Below are 19,734 nucleotides of genomic sequence, written 5' to 3' on the forward strand. Positions count from 1 at the left end.
GTTGTCACAGAAATTCTTATATACGATATAAATTTCAACGGACATCATCCAACTATCCAAGAGTATAAAATAAATCTAACTTGATACGAGTGCCTATATTGGGTGAATTGTGAATTCTCAAGTCTCGAAACTGTTTAGGAAGGAATTATATGTGTATGCATTTTTCTTTTAGTCCGCTCAATTACTACTATTCCCATGTGTGTGTCTAAGCATATACTGGTATGAACGAAATAAGATTCATTTCCAAAACCATGACATACCCATTCCTTCATTAAATAGACATACCCATACCTTATAAGTTTGAACTTGGTAGCAACAGCGGAATTCATTGTTATCCATCTAAACAGAATTTCAGATACCAAAAGCTTAAAATAATGAATATATCCAAATCTATTATTGATCTACAAAAAAAAGAGTTCCTTGTATTTGTTCATTATATATATACATCAGCATCTATTAAATTTTATGTTACTATATATGCATCTCGATAAAATTACGAGTAGACAAACAAAAAAGGTATGAAAAATGACTTTGTTGGTCCATGTGAACGTTTATACACAGAATGTAGCCATTATCCATTCTATTCATTTTGAGTGCAAGATTTTCGTGACACCCATACGTACCATAACTTCGTACTCTCAACATCGTAACAACGAAAACATTAATCCCACGATCTTTGCGGGATGAAAAATGTTAAATGCCAATTTTATATACAAGATCAAATTTTGTATCTAGGAAGATCAAATTTCGTACACACAAGAATACTGGCTTACATTGTGTATCTTAGCTGGTTTTTACATGGAAGTTCTTTAACTCCTAAGCATCGTCATATAGTGGCCAGTTATTGTATATGTAACGTTAAGACGGTTCCATGAAATGTTATTTAAATTAAAATTTTGTTACAAATATAGCAATATTTTCGAAATCAGGTATACTACTGAAACGAAACACTTTGACTGATCAGCTTTAATACCCACATTTGTGTTCATTTGGTAAACTTGTGCATTATGGGATATCAATTTATGTTTATTTTGGACAAATCTTTGGGTTCAAAATTTCTGTGAAGAATGTGTTCTAAGGCAAATAAATCTTGAATTCACCAAGTTAGATACAAAATAAAATAAATAAAACAAGAGTTAATTAAAGATAAATCAAAACCACAACTGCACATAGAATGTATAAACTGCGGGCAGTATAACTATTGTAGTAGATGAACGATTTCAAGAGTACCCACAGGCAAAAATGCCATAGTTTCAACATCATAACTACAATAGACATTAATTAGACTTGGGGCCAAAAAGTCAATGACGCACCTGCAAACACCACAAATGGGCATACCCATTGTTTCTTTCTTTAACTAGTCTTCACCAGAAGTTGAAGTTATGTAAGTGTTATTTTTATTTAAATCGTTTTTAACCTATATCTCTCGTAGGTCATTACATAAACGAGTAAATGTATTGAATCACAGATCTCAATGAAGAAAATGTGAAACTTCCTCTATTTCAGAGATTTTAATGGTACAATACAGGTCGGTGTCCAATCCAATTATGTCTGTTTTTGCTATCATTTAAGGCCATGCCTCGCCATTGATTCGAGCCTGTTCTGTTACTGTGTTTACTGGACTAAAATTTTAAAATTTTAAATTCTACTCAACAGCACCGAAATAAGTCAACTTTGTCGGCAAAGAGCTCTCAGGCACGCTTCTCGATGCAAGGCGCTCCTCTCCTAAGACGGTAACTCCCTCCGCTCCTACTCGACGGGTCAGCCACAAAAAAGGAACTCTCCGCCGCAGCAATTTCTTCCGATGACCTAATTTCAACCAATCAAAATCTCCTTTGGCTAATCGGTAGATCCAGTCATGGTAACTTCGTTCCTGAGTTTTCTCACCAATGAAAGCCCTACAATGTATCGAAGACCCTCCTAGCTGCTACCTGAGAAGAACAAAGTATCTCTGTTTGCCTCTATTTTGAGGATTGTTCGTAGTTTTCTCCAAGTTCTTTGAGTTCAGCTTTACAGCAATTTCAAGGTTTCCTAGCTGCATCTCAAATAATGGCGCACAAATATACAAGGTCGGAGAAAGGAAAGTGGACAGCAGACTCCGCTAGAGGGAACAGAAGAGCTCCAGTACGACTTCCCCCTACCGACAACTCAACTCTGATTGAAGAACACAAGCTCACTCTGATAGGACGTGTGACGAACCCAGCGGTACAGAAGACACAATGGGTGGTAGACTGGCTAATCCAGTACTGGAATGTGGAAGGAGAGCTCACCGGCAGAGAGCTTGGACCGGATTTATTCCAGATCCGCTTCACCTCCGAAGAAGCCCTCCAAACGGTTCTGAGAAAAGGACCCTACCACTACAAGAGATGGATGATTCTTCTCCAAAGATGGGAACCAGTGGTGTCTAATTCATTTCCCCGCATGATAGCTTTTTGGATAAGAGTTCACGGGCTACCCCTCCACTACTGGACCGACCCGTCGCTGACTACGATAGGGGAGGAACTAGGGAAAATCTTGGATAAGGACGTGAAGCATGGAAGAATCAGAATACTTATCGACGGTTTAAGGAAACTGGAAATGAGTATACCAGTGGAAGTGGATGGTGAAGTAATCACAGTAGACTTGGAGTATGAGAAGTTGGAAAAACACTGCTTCATCTGTTACTCTCTTTGTCATGAGAAAGAAACTTGCCCTCTGAATAGGGAGAAAGACAATAAGGTGGAAGCTAAACAAGGGATAAGCCAACACAACACCCTGAAGAAACTAGAAGACCACAGGCGCAAGCATGATCACAGAAGATCATCCTCCTTCAGCTCTAGAGAGAGAGGATTTGAGTCAAGAGATCACCATGTTAGCAGCTATCGCTCGGTCTACTCCCGCTTACAAGATCCAAAAGATGGACGAGCCCCCCTCATTGAGAGATCGAGATCGAACTACTCAAGAGATGAAGATCGAAGGGTCTTGGAGGGAAGAAAGAGAGAGAGAGATAGGGATCACCGTGAGTACTCTTCTCACCATAGTTTCCCTCCACAGCGTAACCTCACTCCATCAAGAAGAAACACAAGAGACCTCTCCCCCTCACGATGTAGCAAGGAGATGGGCAGATACCAAGAGGGAGGACAAAAATCCCAGAGCTCCCGTACTCCTCCCCCAAGGCCTCCTAGAGAAGCGATGGATTTACCGGCTGCTCCGGAAAGAGGTGAAGTCAACAGCAAATCTAGAGAAAGGGTTTCAGCTCTCAAAAGGATAGAGGATCAGCCGAATGGTTCAGCGGGAAGAGTTTCTGCACTCGAAAGGATCGAGGAAGGAAATATTCCCTCTATTGAAAGAATCTCAGCCCTTGAAAGGATTGAACCCCCTCAAGAGGAGCTCCAACGTCCTTCAGGCTTATCAAATTCTCTGATAGCAAGACTACAAGATGTTGAAGTCATTTATGAAGATGGGAATCACCAAAGTCCCATGCTGGAAGAAATGCAAAGAACTCCAGCTACTCAAAGACTAGGAGCGGCTTCCTCCTCAAGGAAAAAAAACCCACCTAGAGCTGCTACAAAGAAACCTGCCCCACCCAAACGGGTTGTAAAAAGAGCTCCAACAGGGAAAGTCACAGGAACAGTGGCAACTAGAGGAAAATTAAGCCCACTCCAAGGAACCCGTACGACAAAACCAAGAGCGACCAGAGGACGACCCCCAGCTCGAAAACGCTTATGTACTGAGCAGAAGTCGCAAGATCAAGACTTACCTTTAAATAAGGACACTAGTACCCCAGTGGTGGGGAATGTAGTGGGTACAAGCTCAAGCAGAGGTAAGGTGGATTTTCACGGTCCGCCAGACCAGATTCCTTAGCTGTATTGAGTTGGAACTGTCAAGGATTGGGAGGTGACTTGACAGTTCCACGAGTCCGAGAGCTGAGAAGTGTTCATGCTCCGGACATTATGTACTTTATGGAAACAAAGAATCAAGATGCTTTTGTCCTTCTAAATGTCCAAACGCTTGATTACAAACACCATTTCTTAATCTCACCTTCTGGCCTCAGTGGAGGTCTGGCTCTATTTTGGAGAAAAGAAGTCAATCTTACAGTCCTAAGCTCCTCACCGAATTACATTGATACAAAGGTGATCCACAAGGCAAAGGAGTTCTTCTTAACCTTCATCTATGGCACACCACAACAAGAGAACAGAGCGGCCTTTTGGGAGGAGATCTCGAATCTAGGTCAGGGAAGGGACTCAGCTTGGGCTTTAACAGGAGACTTCAATGATATTTTGGATAATTCTGAAAAGGAAGGAGGACCATCAAGATGTGAAGGCTCCTTTATCCCTTTCAGAAGCTTTGTATCAACTAATGGGCTGTGGGATGTGAAGCATACAGGCGATGAGCTCTCCTGGAGAGGTCGACGCCACACCCATGATGTCAAGTCCCGTCTGGATAGAACTCTGGCCAACCTGGCTTGGGCGGAGATGTTTCCAGCTAGCTGTTGCAATTACCTCCGGTTTGAGGGCTCGGATCATCGTCCACTTCTAACGTATTTGGATTCTCAGAAGATAAAACAAAGGAGACCGTTTAGATACGATAGGAGGCTTAATGATAATGAAGAAGCTCGGAAAGTCATTGAAGAAGCATGGAGAAAGGGAATAGAGGAACCAGTGGAAGTTAAGATTTCAAGATGCCGACAAGAGATCATAAAATGGTCAAAGATCCAAAAAGAGATATGCACAAAGGCGATGCTCCTTAACCAACAGGAACTGGAAAAGGAACTCTCAGCGGCAGCACCAGATACAAGTAGAATCCTAGTCCTTACGGAAGCGTTAAGTAAGGCTTACAAGGAGGAAGAGCTCTTCTGGAGGCAGAGAAGTAGAATTCTCTGGTTGCAAGAAGGAGACAGAAACAGTGCCTTTTTCCACGCGGTTACAAAGGCGAGAAAGGCTAGAAATTGTATTACAACAATTGAAGATGCAGAAGGGGTCCCAAAGTACGAAGAAGAAGATGTAGGCAAGGTGTTTGAGAGATTCTATCAACAATTATTCTCTTCTAATGGGGAAGATGACTTCAGTACAGTGGAGGAAACAATATACAGAGGAGTGACAGAGGAGATGAATGACACTCTCTGTAGAATTCCAGACATGGAGGAAGTTCGAATCTCACTCTTCTCTATCAATGGAGGAAAGGCACCGGGGGCAGATGGCTTCTCTGCAAGCTTTTACCAGTCGTTCTGGAGTCTGTTGGGACCAGATATTTACCGAGATATTCGGACTTTCTTTATCACGGGTAAGATGATCCCGCAGATAAATGAGACACATGTGTGCTTGATCCCGAAGACAGAAGCTCCAAAGACAGCGGCGGAATACAGGCCTATTGCCCTTTGTACCGTGAGGTATAAGATTATAGCGAAGCTGCTTACTCAACGTCTACAACAGTTCCTCCCGAGTCTGATTTCGGTACATCAAACGGCCTTCGTACCAGGTAGAGCCATTTCAGATAATGTGCTGATCACCCATGAGACTCTCCACTATCTAAAGACTTCAGGAGCAGCAAAAAGATGTTCTATGGTCATCAAAACCGACATGAGCAAGGCGTACGATCGCATTGAGTGGGGATTTTTGGAGAAGGTCCTGAGTAAGATGGGGTTTAGAGACGTTGGTATAAGATGGATCATGGAATGTGTCACCACGGTGACTTATTCGTTTCTCATTAACGGAGCTCCTCAAGGAAAGACGGTTCCCTCAAGGGGTCTTAGACAAGGAGATCCGCTCTCTCCCTATCTCTTCATCCTGTGTACGGAGGTACTGTCTGGTTTGTGCCGAATCGCACAGGAGAATGGAAGACTCCTTGGCCTTCAAGTTGCTCAGAGAAGCCCTCATATCAACCATCTCCTCTTCGCTGACGATACTATGATCTTTTGTAAAACAAATGAAAGGAACTGTCGAGCTTTGAGTGAGATCTTGAAGCGTTATGAGCTAAGCTCAGGCCAGTGCATTAATCAGGATAAGTCTACCATTACCTTCTCAGCTAAAACACCGGAGATCATCAAAGCTAGAGTGACGGCCACGCTGGGTATTTCCAGAGAAGGGGGAATGGGCAAGTATTTGGGCCTCCCAGAGACTTTTGGTAGATGCAAGAAGGATATCTTTACTGGGATGGTAGATAAGATTAGACAGCGAGCTCATTCTTGGACAACTCGGTTCCTCTCGGGTGCGGGAAAGCATGTAATGCTCCAATCTGTGCTCACGGCGCTCCCTACCTTCTCCATGACCAGTTTCAAAATTCCAATTTCCCTCTGTAAAAGAATCCAGTCCATTTTAACTCGGTTTTGGTGGGATAGTTCACCAGATGTGCATAAGATAGCATGGGTAGCTTGGAACATAATGGCGCAGCCGAAATACTTGGGAGGTCTAGGCTTTAAAAATTTTGTGGACTACAACGATTCGCTATTGGCAAAGCTAGGCTGGAGGATCATGCACAATCCGGATTCTCTGCTTACTAAAGTCCTCAAAGGAAAATATTTTCCAGACTGCTCCTTTCTAGAGAGTAGTGTGAAAACAGGGGCATCTCACGGCTGGACAAGCGTGATGGCGGGGAAAGCGGTGCTGGAAAAAGGTTTGGGTTACCTTGTTGGTAATGGAGAAAACATTAAAGTTTGGTCAGACCCTTGGCTCTCCCCGTCAAAGCCAGAAACTCCAATAGGTCCACCAACCCTAGCCAACCAAAACCTGTTGGTGGCAGACCTGTTACACTCGCAATCAAACGAGTGGGACCTGGAGAAAATTCGCCTACACTTACCTCTCTATGAGGAAAAAATCCGACTACTCATCCCAAGCTCTAGGAAACAATGGGATCGACAAGTCTGGTTACCTGATCCATCAGGACTTTACTCAGCAAAGTCAGGGTATAAGAAGATAGCTGAAGAAAAGCTGATCGTCCAACAGGATCAGTTTGATTGGAAAAAGATGGTATGGAAGTTGCAGGTGCCACCAAAGATTCAACACTTTCTGTGGAGGGTACTGCATAATGCGATCCCGGTTGGATCTTTGCTCGCGATCAGAGGAATACAGTCGGCACTTAACTGCAAAAGATGTGGAGAGTTGGAATCCATTCAACACTTGTTCTCCTCCTGTCCTTTTGCAGTTCAGTTCTGGTCTAAAGTCCCACTAGTTACTCCTACTGTAGATCCAGCTTCTCTAATAGTCTTCTCAGACTGGTATTCTGCTCAAGTGTATCGAACAGCTCTCCCCCCGCTAGGAGTTGTCTCATCTCCACTTGTTCCCTGGCTCTTGTGGAATCTCTGGACGGCAAGAAACAAGCTTGTGTTTGAAGGAAAAGCTTTTCACGCGGAAGATATCATCTCAAAGGCAGTTGCTGAAGCTCGAGTGTGGGAGGACGCCATCTTAGGAAAGAAGAAGGAGCAAAAGAAAGGCCCCCAAGGTATTAGTAGAAGTCAACATTTGTTCTCTTGTTGGATCGATGGAGCTTGGCAGGAATCATCAAAAACAGGAGGAATGGGCTGGATTATCAAGAATGAAGAGGGCGCAGTTCTGTGTCGCGGTACGTCCAACAGAAGATTTGTAGGCTCAGCGCTTATAGCAGAAGCACTAGCTATGCGAGATGCAATCAACCAGGCCAAAGACCTTTGCCTTCCCTGTCTCCACATTTACTCGGACTCTCAGGTCCTCATCTCTACCCTTTGTGAAGGGCGGGATTTGAATGAGATCGCAGGTATCCTTACTGATATAAGGAACCTTGCCACTCTCTTCTGTCCATTATCTTACTCTTTTGTGCCTCGTTTAGAAAATTCTAAGGCAGACTCTTTGGCAAGAGCAAGCCTTGCTCGTTTAGTTATGTAATATGGATTTGATTTAAGTAAATGGAAGCTCTTATTTGACAAAAAAAAAAAAATTCTACTCAACAGCATACGATATTTTGTCATGATGACACAATAATGAACCTGAGGATCAAACAGTTTTTATTTTTGGGAAAACCTGATGTCTGAATACGTCTGGGTTGTAAATAAGACCCCTGAACTCTAAAGTAAAATTGTTTTAACAATATTCGTTTTGAACACGAGATAGTTGAGCCAAATTACTAGTTTTGGCCTAAACAAGAAGAATGTTTTTTTAAGAAAAAAAAAGAAGAAGATTGTTTTTGTATAACATTTTGTGTTATACTGGTCTTGCCACCTCAGTGGTCGTCAAATATGGTTTGCATGGACTCAGTTATGTGTACACTAAGGCTTGCCATGTGGTCTATATAATAATGATATGGATCAGTTTTAGAGCCAACGAATCTACACAAGGCATTCGCATAATTAAATATGATCCAAGGAAATTGCTAAAAATTAAAACAGGAAAGCTTAATCTACCTTAAAAAGTTGATGCCATTTGTATTTTAGGATTAGATCTGAATTGAAGTATGTTTCAGTTTAGGTAGCGAGAGGAAGAGTTATTGCACCCATTCAATTATCAATTGTGGTGAGATCATGTGTATCCTTATCTTCTCTCTCAAATACAAATGGATATTATGGGCTTCTCTTTCACCACACGGCCCATAAATTATGGACACACTCCAACTTCTTTGATTGACATATATATTAATATGACCATCTTATTGATCTAACGGTAATATAGTGAGGTGCTCTTGGAAAATCTCCTTACTCTTTCCAATTACAAAGCTGTGGCTCATGATCAGAGGCTCATGGGTTTGGGATTCATTGCATTCTAGAGTAAAAAAATAAGATAGTTCCGAAGGTGCGTGTCCAGAAGTTGTTAGTGAATCCTTTGTTTGTTGTCTTCTGGTAGTTTACAGTCTTCTATTTGTATGGTCCTAAGCTCTTTAATAAGTTATTGGATTTGGTTATAAGTTATAACAAAGGGTTTTTGAATCCAAGTCTGTAATCTTTTTAGACATATTCAAGTTCTTTTGGTTTTGGCTTTGAAGCTCTGCCAAAAAAAAAAATCTTGAATGTATGGGCAAAAATCAAAACATAAACGACAATTTACAAATAGAAATAAGTTTTCCAAAAACATGGATAACAAAATGTGAAAATATCTCTATCTACTGGTGGTGCATGTTACATGAAATGTCGTCATTCCAACGAATAACTCCAAAATGTCATTTTTTTTTTCAGATTACGTGGAGTCGAATAATATTCCACTTTGTGAATAGTATCCAAATTTGGAAAGATACCGAAAGGAGTAACGTGAGCCACAGAACAAGAGTGGGATCCACGTGACCTAGCTGTAAGTGTTTCCTTTTGATTCATCAAAATCTCTCATCTTCTTCTTCTCCCCCTTTCATTCACCACCACTTGTATATTGTTTCGCATCTCTTCATCTCAAAAACACTTTCTCTTCACCTAAGTTTCTGCTAAAGCTACTCTCTGATTCAAGTATTCTTGATTCAAAACCCATAAATCAAGAACTGTAGTTTGGGAAAAGATAAGATGAAGATACAGTGTGATGTGTGTGAGAATGCTCCGGCGACGGTTATATGTTGTGCCGACGAAGCAGCTCTTTGTCCTAAATGCGACGTCGAGATTCACGCTGCTAACAAACTCGCTAGCAAGCACCAACGCCTCCATCTCGATTCTCTCCCCACCAAGTTCCCTCGTTGCGATATCTGCCAAGTAAGTTCAGATATTATTTTAAAAAAAAAGAGAAATTAAAGATTAATTAGAAATCAGTCCAAAAAAAAAGTTTAGATATTATTAATTTATTACAAAGTTTAAGACATAGATATTACAGTAACTGAAGAAGTATATGTTCATTATGTTTGTTTGTGACTTGTAGGAGAAGGCAGCTTTTATTTTCTGTGTTGAGGATAGAGCTCTGCTTTGTAAGGACTGTGATGAGTCCATCCACTTAGCTAACTCTAGATCTGCGAATCATCAGAGGCTTTTAGCTACTGGGATCAAAGTGGCTCTTGGCTCAAGTAGTTGCACCAAAGAAACGGAGAAGGATCAGTCTAAGGAGATTCCAGCTAAAACCCTAAGCCAGAAGCAGCCTTCTTCTTCTGCTACGACTCCTCTTCCGTGGGCTGTTGATGATTTCTTTCACTTCTCTGATCCTGAGTTCACCGATAAGGTAGAGACTGAGATTGAAATGTTGATCCTCGTTACTTTGTTTTGTAGCTAATTTTTTTTAGTTGACCTTTTTATTGAGCAGAAAGGAGAGCTTGACCTTGGGGAGTTTGAGTGGTTTTCAGACATGGGTTTCTTCGGTGATCAGACTCTTCCTGCAGCTGAAGTTCCCGAGCTTTCTGTTTCGCATATGGGTCAGGTTCATTCATACAGACCGATGAAGTCAAACGTATCATACAAGAAGCCTAGGTTGGAGATCAGAGGTGGTGATGATGATGATGAAGAGCACTTCATTGTCCCTGATCTAGGATAAAAGCTATATGTAGACATTACTCTATAGAAAAGTAAAGCTAGAAACTTATCTTCATAAGGAGAATGATGCGTGGAGTCAATGGCATATCTATATAGTATCCTCTAAGTTGAGTAAGCTATGTTGGAAGCTTATTACATTATTCGTTTTTGTCCGAGTCTCTATGAGATGTTTGTGTTTGAGTTTGTTCATATACCTCTAGAACATGTGTTTGATATAATCTTTGGTAATACAAACTTGAATAAAAGGGAACTTCCCCTGCTATATTTTATAAGCTAGTCCTTGTTTTACTTAACTCTTTGATATTGGGACCATAAATCAACAGAGCAAGAAGAGATGATTCATGGCTCGGGAAAATAAAAATCCTTTAGTTTTATTAGCAAGGGATTCATCGAATCATCAACAAGGATTCAAATTAAAAACAAAATAACAACAGACAAGAGCAACTCAAAAGGTTGTTACAACGTCTGAGAGCTTCACTGTCTGAAGGAAGAGCTGGAATGGCTCCCTTCTTGGTCGTTGTGATTGCTCCACAAGCGTTTGAGAATCTCAGCACTTTTCTCAATCTCTCTTCATCCTAATTCAATAACAAACAAAAAAAAGATATCAGTAAATGAGAGTACACAACAGATCATTGAGAGGTTTAGGGCTATGTTCAACCTCGAGTATTGACTGATCATCAACAATCTGGCTTAGAAACCCGCAGATGAATGAATCTCCAGCTCCAGTAGTATCCACAGCATTCACATTGAAAGCTTCAACAGATCCATGAAAATCCTACAAAAATGTTTTTTTTTTTAAGTGTAAAAGAGTCTCAATTTAGCTTTCTTGATTAACAAGCAATCAAGTTACCTTAGTGTAGTAACGACATCCCTTTTCTCCGAGTGTAACAAGCAAGAGCTTCAAATTGGGATGCCGCAGAGACATGGCTGACTCATCATCGATGGTTTTGTGTGAATCCCGTAATCTTCCAAACCCGAAACCACAACATTTAATATTAGTTTCATCAGAGCAAACACTCAAACTAAAAATGTATACCACAATTGTTAGAAATAAAGTTGGATTAACGAACTCTCTGTTTTTTTTTTTATAGTTTTCACACAGAAAAGGACCTGATAAGCACTCATAAAACTTCTTGATCGATTCATTTTTCAAATTATTCTCTATGTAACATCTAGGATCTTCTAATGATAGTATTAGTCGCAAACTACACATACATAAACTAACAAAAGGAAGAGGATAAAACAAGAAGAAGAAAAAACAGCAGAACAAGTCTTGTACTTCATTTGAGTTCTTTGGCAATCTCTCGATCCGACTCAGGCAAAACAGTTTCATCCGTTAAGACAGAGTGGCCAGCATTTACGTTCTGGTTTTGTTTCGGTGGTGCTTGCTCCTGGTTCATCATCGTCTCCATGTCATGCATTCTTGTCCGGACAACACTCGCCACCAATACTGCAAACAAGTACAAAAAAAAAAGATAATATGACAGATCATCATCTATTAATCTATCCATAGACTGTTGTTAAATAAACAAGGATTAGATGTAATAAGAATGAGAGAAAGAGAATCATACTAGCAGCAGTGCCAATAGTCCAAACCCAGAGGATCTTCAAGCCAGGACTCTTCTTTTCTCTTCCCATTTTGCCCCTTGCAGCACTGCATCACACATTCATTCCAAAATTAAAATTTAAAAAAAAAATACAATTTTTGAAACCAAAGCCTTAAATCTCAATACAGCTAAACGAGTTTAAGAGATTGTAAAATAACCGTCGACTGAAATTTACAAAATTTTCAAAACTGATTGCTACTGGTTGGGCTTTGAGTAAATCGATAGAGCGATGAAAGGAGAGAGAAAAAGATACCTTTTACGTATTGGAAGATCCAGAGAGCTTGAAAGCGACGAACTTTTCAGGAGGAAGAGTGTCTCTCCAGGCGGTGGACTGAATCGTAGTGGTAGCAACTATATCTGGTCTAATTGTTTATAACCGGATGATTTAAACCGATGTAATATCTTAAACCAAATTAAACCACATTATTATTTGAATTTTCGGTATGGGCCGAAGTATAATCTCTAACAGAGTGATATGGCGAATTTCATACCTAGCCTTATATGTAAAAAAGCCCATATGGCCATATCGTCAACATTTTGTTATATATGGGCTTTTAATGCATTATTTAAAGGTAAATTGTAAAATTAAAAAACAAATAGTGTTTATTGAAGTTTTATTGGTTAAAAATTAATTTATAAAATAGTTAATTACAACAAATAATACGTTAATATGTATCATAATTCTTTAAAAAAATTCGGAACGGATAAAGTATCTTGGAAAGTCTCCATGCCGACAGAGTTAGGTTGGCAACATCACTACAAAAAAAGTCAGCAAAATATTTTGGAAAGTCGTCGCAGGGCCATGATCTCCGGTACATTTAAGACAGCCAATAATTGATCGGAGTTTTAGTGTAGGAAAGGACGTTCATCGTCAGTTTGTTGGAAACTTACCGACAATTTTTTTTTCTAGGATTAGGAAATGGTTGTTGGAAAGAAACGAGGCATTTTCGACGATGTTATTGACAAAGAATGTTGTCAAAATGTATTTTGAAGCCGAACGGAGCCTAGTTCGACTAAATCATCACGCCAAAGTCCCGATTTAGTTGCATAAGCATGACTGTGGCAACGTAAAACTATGAAGTAACTATACGTATTAAGTATTAACATATAGATTATATTGGCGCGGAGCCAGCCACCATTTTTACTGGGGTCATTAAATTAATAGCCAAATATACTTAAATACTAGTATAAAATATTAAATATATAATTTGATATATAAAAGTTAGTGTGGTTAACAGAAATAATACACAGTTAAGAAAATCTAAAACATAATTATAAAGGAAAAAATATGTACAATGAAAATGGTTAATCATGTGTCAAAGATAGAAGTATTGGGATTTTTTCAATTAAAAAAAAAGGATACAAGGAAAAATGCTAATTAAATGGGAGAATAAACTTAAAGTCATAGGTTCAAATTAATTTGAACAAAAATTACAGTGGTCAATCAACTAATTTGGAGACATTTCACTAGTTTTTTGATACAAAATACAACCAAAAAGTGATTTTTCATAGAAATTCATAGAGGTCCTCTTTATAAATATATATATAAAAAATTCACAGGGGTCCCCCCTCCCTCAAAGCTGCCTCCGGCCCTGCATGTATATATAGGTACGTCTATACCACCCTGGTAGTTGGAGATTAGAAGCGGTTTACAAAAATGGAATTGGATTAAAAAACCGAAACCAACCGGATACAATACATTAGGCCCTAGCTAGCCACCAAAGAAGAAAATGTCATCAAACGCCGGCTCTGCCACCAAGACGCCGTGAAGGCCTAGCCTCCGCCGGTATCAACTATTAGTTAACGGAGTTGGCGCTATATGTAGTGATAACTGATAAACATGTGTGTTGTGTGTTTTTTCTTTTGTGATTTTCATCTATACTATACTAAAAACAGCATATACTCAAAATCTAAGCTGCCACGTCCTCAAAAATAATTGACCAATGAGAACCAGTTAAACAGCCACGTCAGACAGGCTTCCCCGTGTTAATTTCGTCCACCTGCATCTCTAAAAGAAGCGACTTTAAGTTTTTTTTGCGTGTGTTTCATTCATGGGCTTGATATTAAGTTGTTGGATCAATTTTGATCAAGACTGTATTCAATTGATTATTGGGCTGTATACAAATATATATAGTCTTCTCTCGGATACTCCACCGTTACAATTAAAATCCGTCGCCGCCGAAGTACTGATTCTTTTCATTTACCACCGTACTATCTCCCCCGGTGTTATGTGGATGGATTGTTATCCGACCATAACATGCTGGAACCTAGCATCTGTTTCTTATCATCTGGCTTTTTACTTACCGTAGACAGAAATCTGGAGATGTTACGAAATTTGGTTAAATCCAAGCGTCGTCTTTAAGGCACTCATTAACAACATCTATCCACTCCTTCCACGATTTTTCATTGAATCCTTCCTCAATTTCTTACTTTCTGTGCATCCTTGACTATAAATAGTTTAGTCCCATCCTGAGAAAATTCATCCTTTCGATTCTTTTAATCGTAAGCTTTTTGAAATTTGGGAGATGATTTCGTTTTCATTTGTTTCTGTTTGTTGGTGTATTGCAGGCGACCCTCATGCAAGCCCAAGCCACCGTCAACATACAATGTGTCACCGTCAAGCTCGCTGTTCAGAATCGTCAGCTGCATCTTTGGTCATTAAGGCGTTGAAAGAGCCTGAGCCAGACCGGCAAAAAAAAGTTAAGAACATTACACACAAGAGTAATATTCCCTTCAATTAGTTTATTGAGATTCTATTGGAAAGAGCTGAGTGGGACAGTTAGGGAGATTTGGGAAACATGTGTCGTTGTTGAATATGCACGCACCGTTGATGGAAATGATCCGAATGATCTTTAGCAGGATATTCAAGGTGAGATCAATATTCATAATTACCAAGGTACTGATGCTATAAATTGCTTTCTCCAGTGAACTAATATGATCTACTATGAGGTGAATGATTATTTCTTCTCCTCTTCTTTCCATGAATCTTATTTTATATAAGATCTTAGATGCCCATTTAAATACTTTAGATTACATATTTTATTGAGCTTCCGCCATCAGAGGAGAAGCCACAAACCTCCGTATGATTAATCACCTTGCTTAAAAATACGGCTGAAGGGATGAGTTAGATGTATGTGCAAGTATCTAACCTTTTCTTTGCTTATCTTATTGAATATCAGACTCATGTACGAGATAGTAAAGATTATCTTTTTATTTTATAGTATTGTGCAGAAGGAAACTTGCAACGCTGGAGATGCAGATGAATGTAAATCAATGGAAGCTTAAATCAGCAAACTGAAACATACTTTTCCAAAGCTTGCTTTTGGAAAGAGTTGTGAGGTACCTTAATCACTAGGCTTAGTGCTGATGCAAATTCTGGCCCTGCTACTAATTTAAAAAAAGGTAAGAAAGTTGCACAAACTTACTTCATTATTCTTTCCTACTCTTTTACTTTGCTGATTATCGATTGAAATGTCCACAATTTCTGAAGCATATATAGGGTTATGTCACTAATCTTTCCCTCTCTTTTATCTGTGAACTGGCGATGGAAGCTCCCTTTTTGTCTGGGTTATAACAGAAACTTGAGAAGCTCCAAGAACAGAAGCTCATAGAGAAGCTATTTCAGCCGGAGGAGATGAAAATTTGGTCTCTATAACTTGGAACAAAATGAAGATCATAGTCACGGTTAAAAATGTTAATTTTGCTTTCGGGTATAAGGTGAGCTACTACTAACTTGAATTAAAATCAGGACAAAGGATATTGCTTATGTTTGACCCTGTCAAAAAGTGTGTTATTGCAAACCAGATGTGTTCAGAATAACTTTTTCAGTTACTTCACTTTTATACACGGCTCTTATTCATGCATACTTTGTTAGCGTGTTAACCTTAAAATGTAAGGTAAGAGAGTTTTGAAAATACAAGATGAATGGACACCATATAAAAAGACGTAAATCTTACTATCTTTTTAATTCTCTGATCTCCAGTCTCCACTATAAACCATTTATTGAATGTTGCACATGTGTACGTGCATGCAGCTATGCCAAATATGCAGATATGTGATTAAATAATATACACAAATGTATTGAGAAAAGGCAGAGTGAAGCAAGAAGTGAGATTTGATTAACTTCCCAACTGCTCTTTTGCTAATTACAGCTCAAAGAAGCATTGGCTTCATGTGACATCTTACATGTTATGTACGTGACCAAGAATTTGAATTATACATGCCTATTACTCATCCTGAGTAGCAAACTTTCTTCTACTTTTGTTTGATTCAGTCATGGCCGCTCCGTCTTCTTATTTCTACATGTTCTTCTTAGTGATGTTTACTTTATACTGGTTTCTACGGTGTGATCAAGTGACGTTGAAGCTCTACTAAGTCTAAGATAATTTATTTATCTGTCCAACTCGATTCCATGGCAAGGAACAGATCTCTTCAACTGGAAAGTTATTAAAGAATACATTAGTGGACAAAGAGCCTCAAGTATTGATTGACGATTTTAACTTCACTGCCTTATTGGATAAAAGCCAATAAAATTTTCAAAGGGAGAATTGTTCAGTTTGCACTTTCACATCTTTATTTGGCAATCTAATTTGTAAAATCTCTATATTTAAGACTTTATTCAATCATATGATGAGTGTGAATGAACATGAATAATAAATTAGCAATTAATTGTTAAAGATAGAGGAAATAAACTAAAATCATTATAAGTTAAATCTTATTTCATATTTCGGTACCTAACAGAACAAATATCCTGTAATTCAGGTATAAAACTTTGAAACTTATCATACTATCCGGATTCGGATCCGGCCTCTCTGGATACCGGATTTTTAGAGCGGATCCGGATCTGATCTCGGATCGAATCTGAATCTCGGATAATAAGTCTTAGGCCTATACAATTGTATATTTACTGTTATTTAAGCTAGGCTTAGTAGAACTGAGATTTGAATGGTGAGGTTTTGGAGTAAAGTTTGAATTATTTTAATAAAAAAATATTAGAAATTTCAAAATCAAAATTTTTAAGATAGTTTCAAAAAGTATTTCGAATTTTAAAAAGTAAATTCAAAATAAAAATTTGAAAAATAAAATCATAAAATTATAAAAAAGTTTGAATTTTGAAAACATAAAATTCAACACTATAAAAATATTAAGTTTTTATTGTTTCTTTAAATAATTATTTATATTTATATATATATAAAGCAATTGGAAAAGTAGTTTTTTGTCTTTCTAATAAAAGCTATTCTGGTATTCTTTGGAAGCTCTTTTGATGACAAAAACTTAAAAATATTATTTAAAAGAATTGTCCAAAATAAAAATGAAAAACAATAACTAAATAATAATAGGTAATAGATTTTTGAAGAAACAGTATCATAAACATAGAATAACACAATTCAAGTCCCCATCAATGCTAGAGAATGATTAAGAATTCACTTACGAGATTTAAATTCCCTTTGAAGACAAAGTATTTAACTAATACAGCCACAATGAAGTTCCCAACAAATTAACGCATCTTTGACATAGACCAAGTATGCGAAGATTGTTACTATTTTAAGAAGATGAAACAATTTGATATCTTCCTTCAAACAAGATAATCACAAAAACAAACACAAGCATCTACATTTTTTATTTTCGAACATTAACGTTACTTTATGTTTAAATTTAAACTGAACTACGACTATCAGCATAATTCTACTTTTATTGAGGCGATTAATCACAACCACTTATGCTTTTCCACATTGAACTAAGAAACTTTAAAACAAAGTAATACACTACTATTGGTAACCACTATAAAATGGATCAGAAAATATCATTCTTTTCAACATATATTCATCTTTATATTTTTGAACATATTTTCTTTAAAAGACTATAAAATAAATTGTAAATTAATTTAGAATATAATTGACGAACCCGGCGCGTAGCGCCGGAAGACCACTAGTATTTATAAATAGAATTAAAGCAAAGAAGAAATAAACATACACACACAAAATAACATTAACCCAAAGCGCTAAAACCACCACCTTTCATCATTTGTCTAAACTCCTTGTAATTAACCCTACCATCACCATCAACATCCACTTGCTTAATCATTTTCTTACAATCATCCAATGTCTTACCTTGCTTGAGCCCCAAGGATGACAAAACCGCCTTCAGTTCATCCACCGTTATAAACCCATCTCCGTTCTGATCAAACACATTGAAAGCTTCCTTCATGTCCTCTTCTTCTTCGTCTTCCTCGTCCATTATCGTCTTGTAAAGCTCCCCGAACTCGTCTATGTCTACACACCCATCACCATTCACGTCGATCTTCTCCATCATTTGAGTCAACTCCTTGTCGGAGATGTGAATCCCTAGGCTTCGTAGCGTCTCGCTCAGCTCTTTGTTCGTGATTGAACCGTCACCGTTCTTGTCAAACATTTGGAACACGCGTTTGAGCTCAGTTGGATCCATTTCTTCTTTAATGTTATAAGGTTGCGTGTTGAAGAAGAAATGAGAAAAGTGTAGGCTCCGATTAGGACAGACAATTCAGAACTCTGGGGAAGTTAAAGCAGTCAAAGAGATGCAACGAGATACATTATAGTTGGCAAAAGTAGGGAGGGACACGAAGAGGGAAGATTTGTCTTTTGGTTGGTGTTATTATTAATGGTTGAGAGAAAATGTTGATGGGTTTAAAAAGGATACAACTCTTGTGACTTTCTGGAATCATATATTATAAATGTTGTTTTAACTGGGAATGCAATCAAATCATTACCAAACAAATAAGCAAGGAGGAGTACGGGAAAGGTGGAGTCAGCTTTCAAATAATATAGTCTTATAGATTTCTGTATCTTTTAAAGATATACTTTTGTAAATACTTTCACGTCATCGGCTCCATGTCTCTCTATGCGTACAACGCAAGTGCCATTTTTGTGACGAAAACACATTATATTATTGTCACAACATATTAGTTAAAGAAAACATATAACCATGTTTAGGAGAGGTATATTTAATTAACTCAAGCACGACATAGACCCTAGGATTCACATTCTCGAAATCTGATGAGTGTAACTTAAACAATGTATGCTTGATTTCTTATCAATATAACAGTAACACCTGTCATCACAATCAAAAGTTTCACAAGAAAAATGCCAACTACGATTAATCAAGAATAATTCAGTTATTCTCAAATAAGATGAGCAAATATATGTTTTGATGTAAGACAATATTAGATTTCAAAATAATAGTTGGCAAGTATGGATCGTACCCCTCCCCACCTTAGAGGAGATTGGTTGCACGTTTTGGTCCAAACATTTTCAATTCATCAATATTCAAAGTTTCGAACAATTAATTTACTATAATAATTAATTATATAACTCCATTTAATTAATATTTTTCATGAAGAAAGACAGCTAGCAGCAAAACGAAACTAAAACCCAGTGGAGTGGTGGACCATTATAGGAAAGTATCAAAATGATTTTGTTTTGGTTAAAGAATCCATAACTCGATCTTAATGGAAAAATTTAGACGCAAAAAGGATTTTTCCTAGGTATGTCTTCTTCTATTTTACTAGGAAAAAGAAGAAGAAAATATTTTAAAGCTTGAATTTTAAAAAAGTGCCCACACACAGGATCGAACTATGGACCTTCAGTTTACAAGACTGACGCTCTACCACTGAGCTATACGGGCTTTGTTGAATGCTACAATAGTTAGATTGAAAACATAAATCACTTGTTATTATTTGTATGGCCCAAACCATCGTTACTGGTCAAACTCAAT

The 19,734-nt window shown here is 38.1% G+C and overlaps 4 protein-coding genes and 1 non-coding gene across 6 annotated transcripts; 1 reads left to right on the forward strand and 4 right to left on the reverse strand.

The window, feature by feature from the left end:
• Positions 1-9,253: 9,253 nt before the first annotated feature.
• On the forward strand, positions 9,254-10,650 carry LOC103843573 (B-box zinc finger protein 24). 2 transcript variants are annotated; one of them, XM_009120312.3, is made up of 3 exons: positions 9,254-9,613; positions 9,777-10,070; positions 10,132-10,640. In XM_009120312.3, exons 1-3 carry the CDS (start codon positions 9,431-9,433, stop codon positions 10,285-10,287), a joined length of 633 nt encoding a protein of 210 aa, XP_009118560.1. In that variant the 5' UTR covers positions 9,254-9,430; the 3' UTR covers positions 10,288-10,640. The 2 variants fall into 2 exon arrangements, with proteins under 2 accessions (XP_009118560.1, XP_009118559.1); XM_009120311.3 differs by having other exon boundaries at positions 9,261-9,613; positions 10,152-10,650.
• An 83-nt stretch (positions 10,651-10,733) lies between these two features.
• On the reverse strand, positions 10,734-11,642 carry LOC103843574 (putative fructokinase-8). Its single transcript, XM_009120313.3, has 3 exons — positions 11,229-11,642; positions 11,037-11,153; positions 10,734-10,953 (listed from the first exon to the last, which is right to left on the reverse strand). Exons 1-3 carry the CDS (start codon positions 11,589-11,591, stop codon positions 10,792-10,794), a joined length of 642 nt encoding a protein of 213 aa, XP_009118561.2. The 5' UTR covers positions 11,592-11,642; the 3' UTR covers positions 10,734-10,791.
• Positions 11,493-12,462, reverse strand: LOC103843575. Its single transcript, XM_009120314.3, has 3 exons — positions 12,239-12,462; positions 11,950-12,032; positions 11,493-11,828 (listed from the first exon to the last, which is right to left on the reverse strand). The coding sequence occupies exons 2-3, from the start codon at positions 12,014-12,016 to the stop codon at positions 11,659-11,661; spliced, it is 237 nt and encodes a 78-aa protein (XP_009118562.1). The 5' UTR covers positions 12,017-12,032; positions 12,239-12,462; the 3' UTR covers positions 11,493-11,658.
• A 439-nt stretch (positions 12,463-12,901) lies between these two features.
• Positions 12,902-19,656, reverse strand: LOC103843577 (calmodulin-like protein 7). The gene has a single exon (XM_033279727.1). The coding sequence runs from the start codon at positions 18,427-18,429 to the stop codon at positions 17,974-17,976; it is 456 nt and encodes a 151-aa protein (XP_033135618.1). The 5' UTR covers positions 18,430-19,656; the 3' UTR covers positions 12,902-17,973.
• On the reverse strand, positions 19,573-19,644 carry TRNAT-UGU. Its single transcript has one exon. It is a non-coding gene; the product is annotated as a tRNA-Thr (tRNA).
• Positions 19,657-19,734: the final 78 nt, after the last annotated feature.

This window comes from Brassica rapa, chromosome A09 (genome assembly GCF_000309985.2).
Source record: "Brassica rapa cultivar Chiifu-401-42 chromosome A09, CAAS_Brap_v3.01, whole genome shotgun sequence".
NCBI lineage: Eukaryota > Viridiplantae > Streptophyta > Magnoliopsida > Brassicales > Brassicaceae > Brassica > Brassica rapa.

Bases quoted from the DNA above. Each gene is read 5' to 3' on its own strand.
- LOC103843573 (XM_009120311.3), top strand. From the start codon at position 9,431: ATGAAGATACAGTGTGATGTGTGTGAGAATGCTCCGGCGACGGTTATA. The intron at 9,614-9,776 runs GTAAGTTCAGAT...TGTGACTTGTAG, and splicing joins CTCGTTGCGATATCTGCCAA to GAGAAGGCAGCTTTTATTTT. The intron at 10,071-10,151 runs GTAGAGACTGAG...TTTATTGAGCAG, and splicing joins ATCCTGAGTTCACCGATAAG to AAAGGAGAGCTTGACCTTGG.
- LOC103843574 (XM_009120313.3), bottom strand. From the start codon at position 11,591: ATGTGTAGTTTGCGACTAATACTATCATTAGAAGATCCTAGATGTTAC. The intron at 11,154-11,228 runs GTAACTTGATTG...ACATTTTTGTAG, and splicing joins GATGTCGTTACTACACTAAG to GATTTTCATGGATCTGTTGA. The intron at 10,954-11,036 runs GTTGAACATAGC...TTATTGAATTAG, and splicing joins ATGATCAGTCAATACTCGAG to GATGAAGAGAGATTGAGAAA.
- LOC103843575 (XM_009120314.3), bottom strand. From the start codon at position 12,016: ATGGGAAGAGAAAAGAAGAGTCCTGGCTTGAAGATCCTCTGGGTTTGG. The intron at 11,829-11,949 runs GTATGATTCTCT...ACTTGTTTGCAG, and splicing joins GACTATTGGCACTGCTGCTA to TATTGGTGGCGAGTGTTGTC.
- LOC103843577 (XM_033279727.1), bottom strand. From the start codon at position 18,429: ATGGATCCAACTGAGCTCAAACGCGTGTTCCAAATGTTTGACAAGAAC.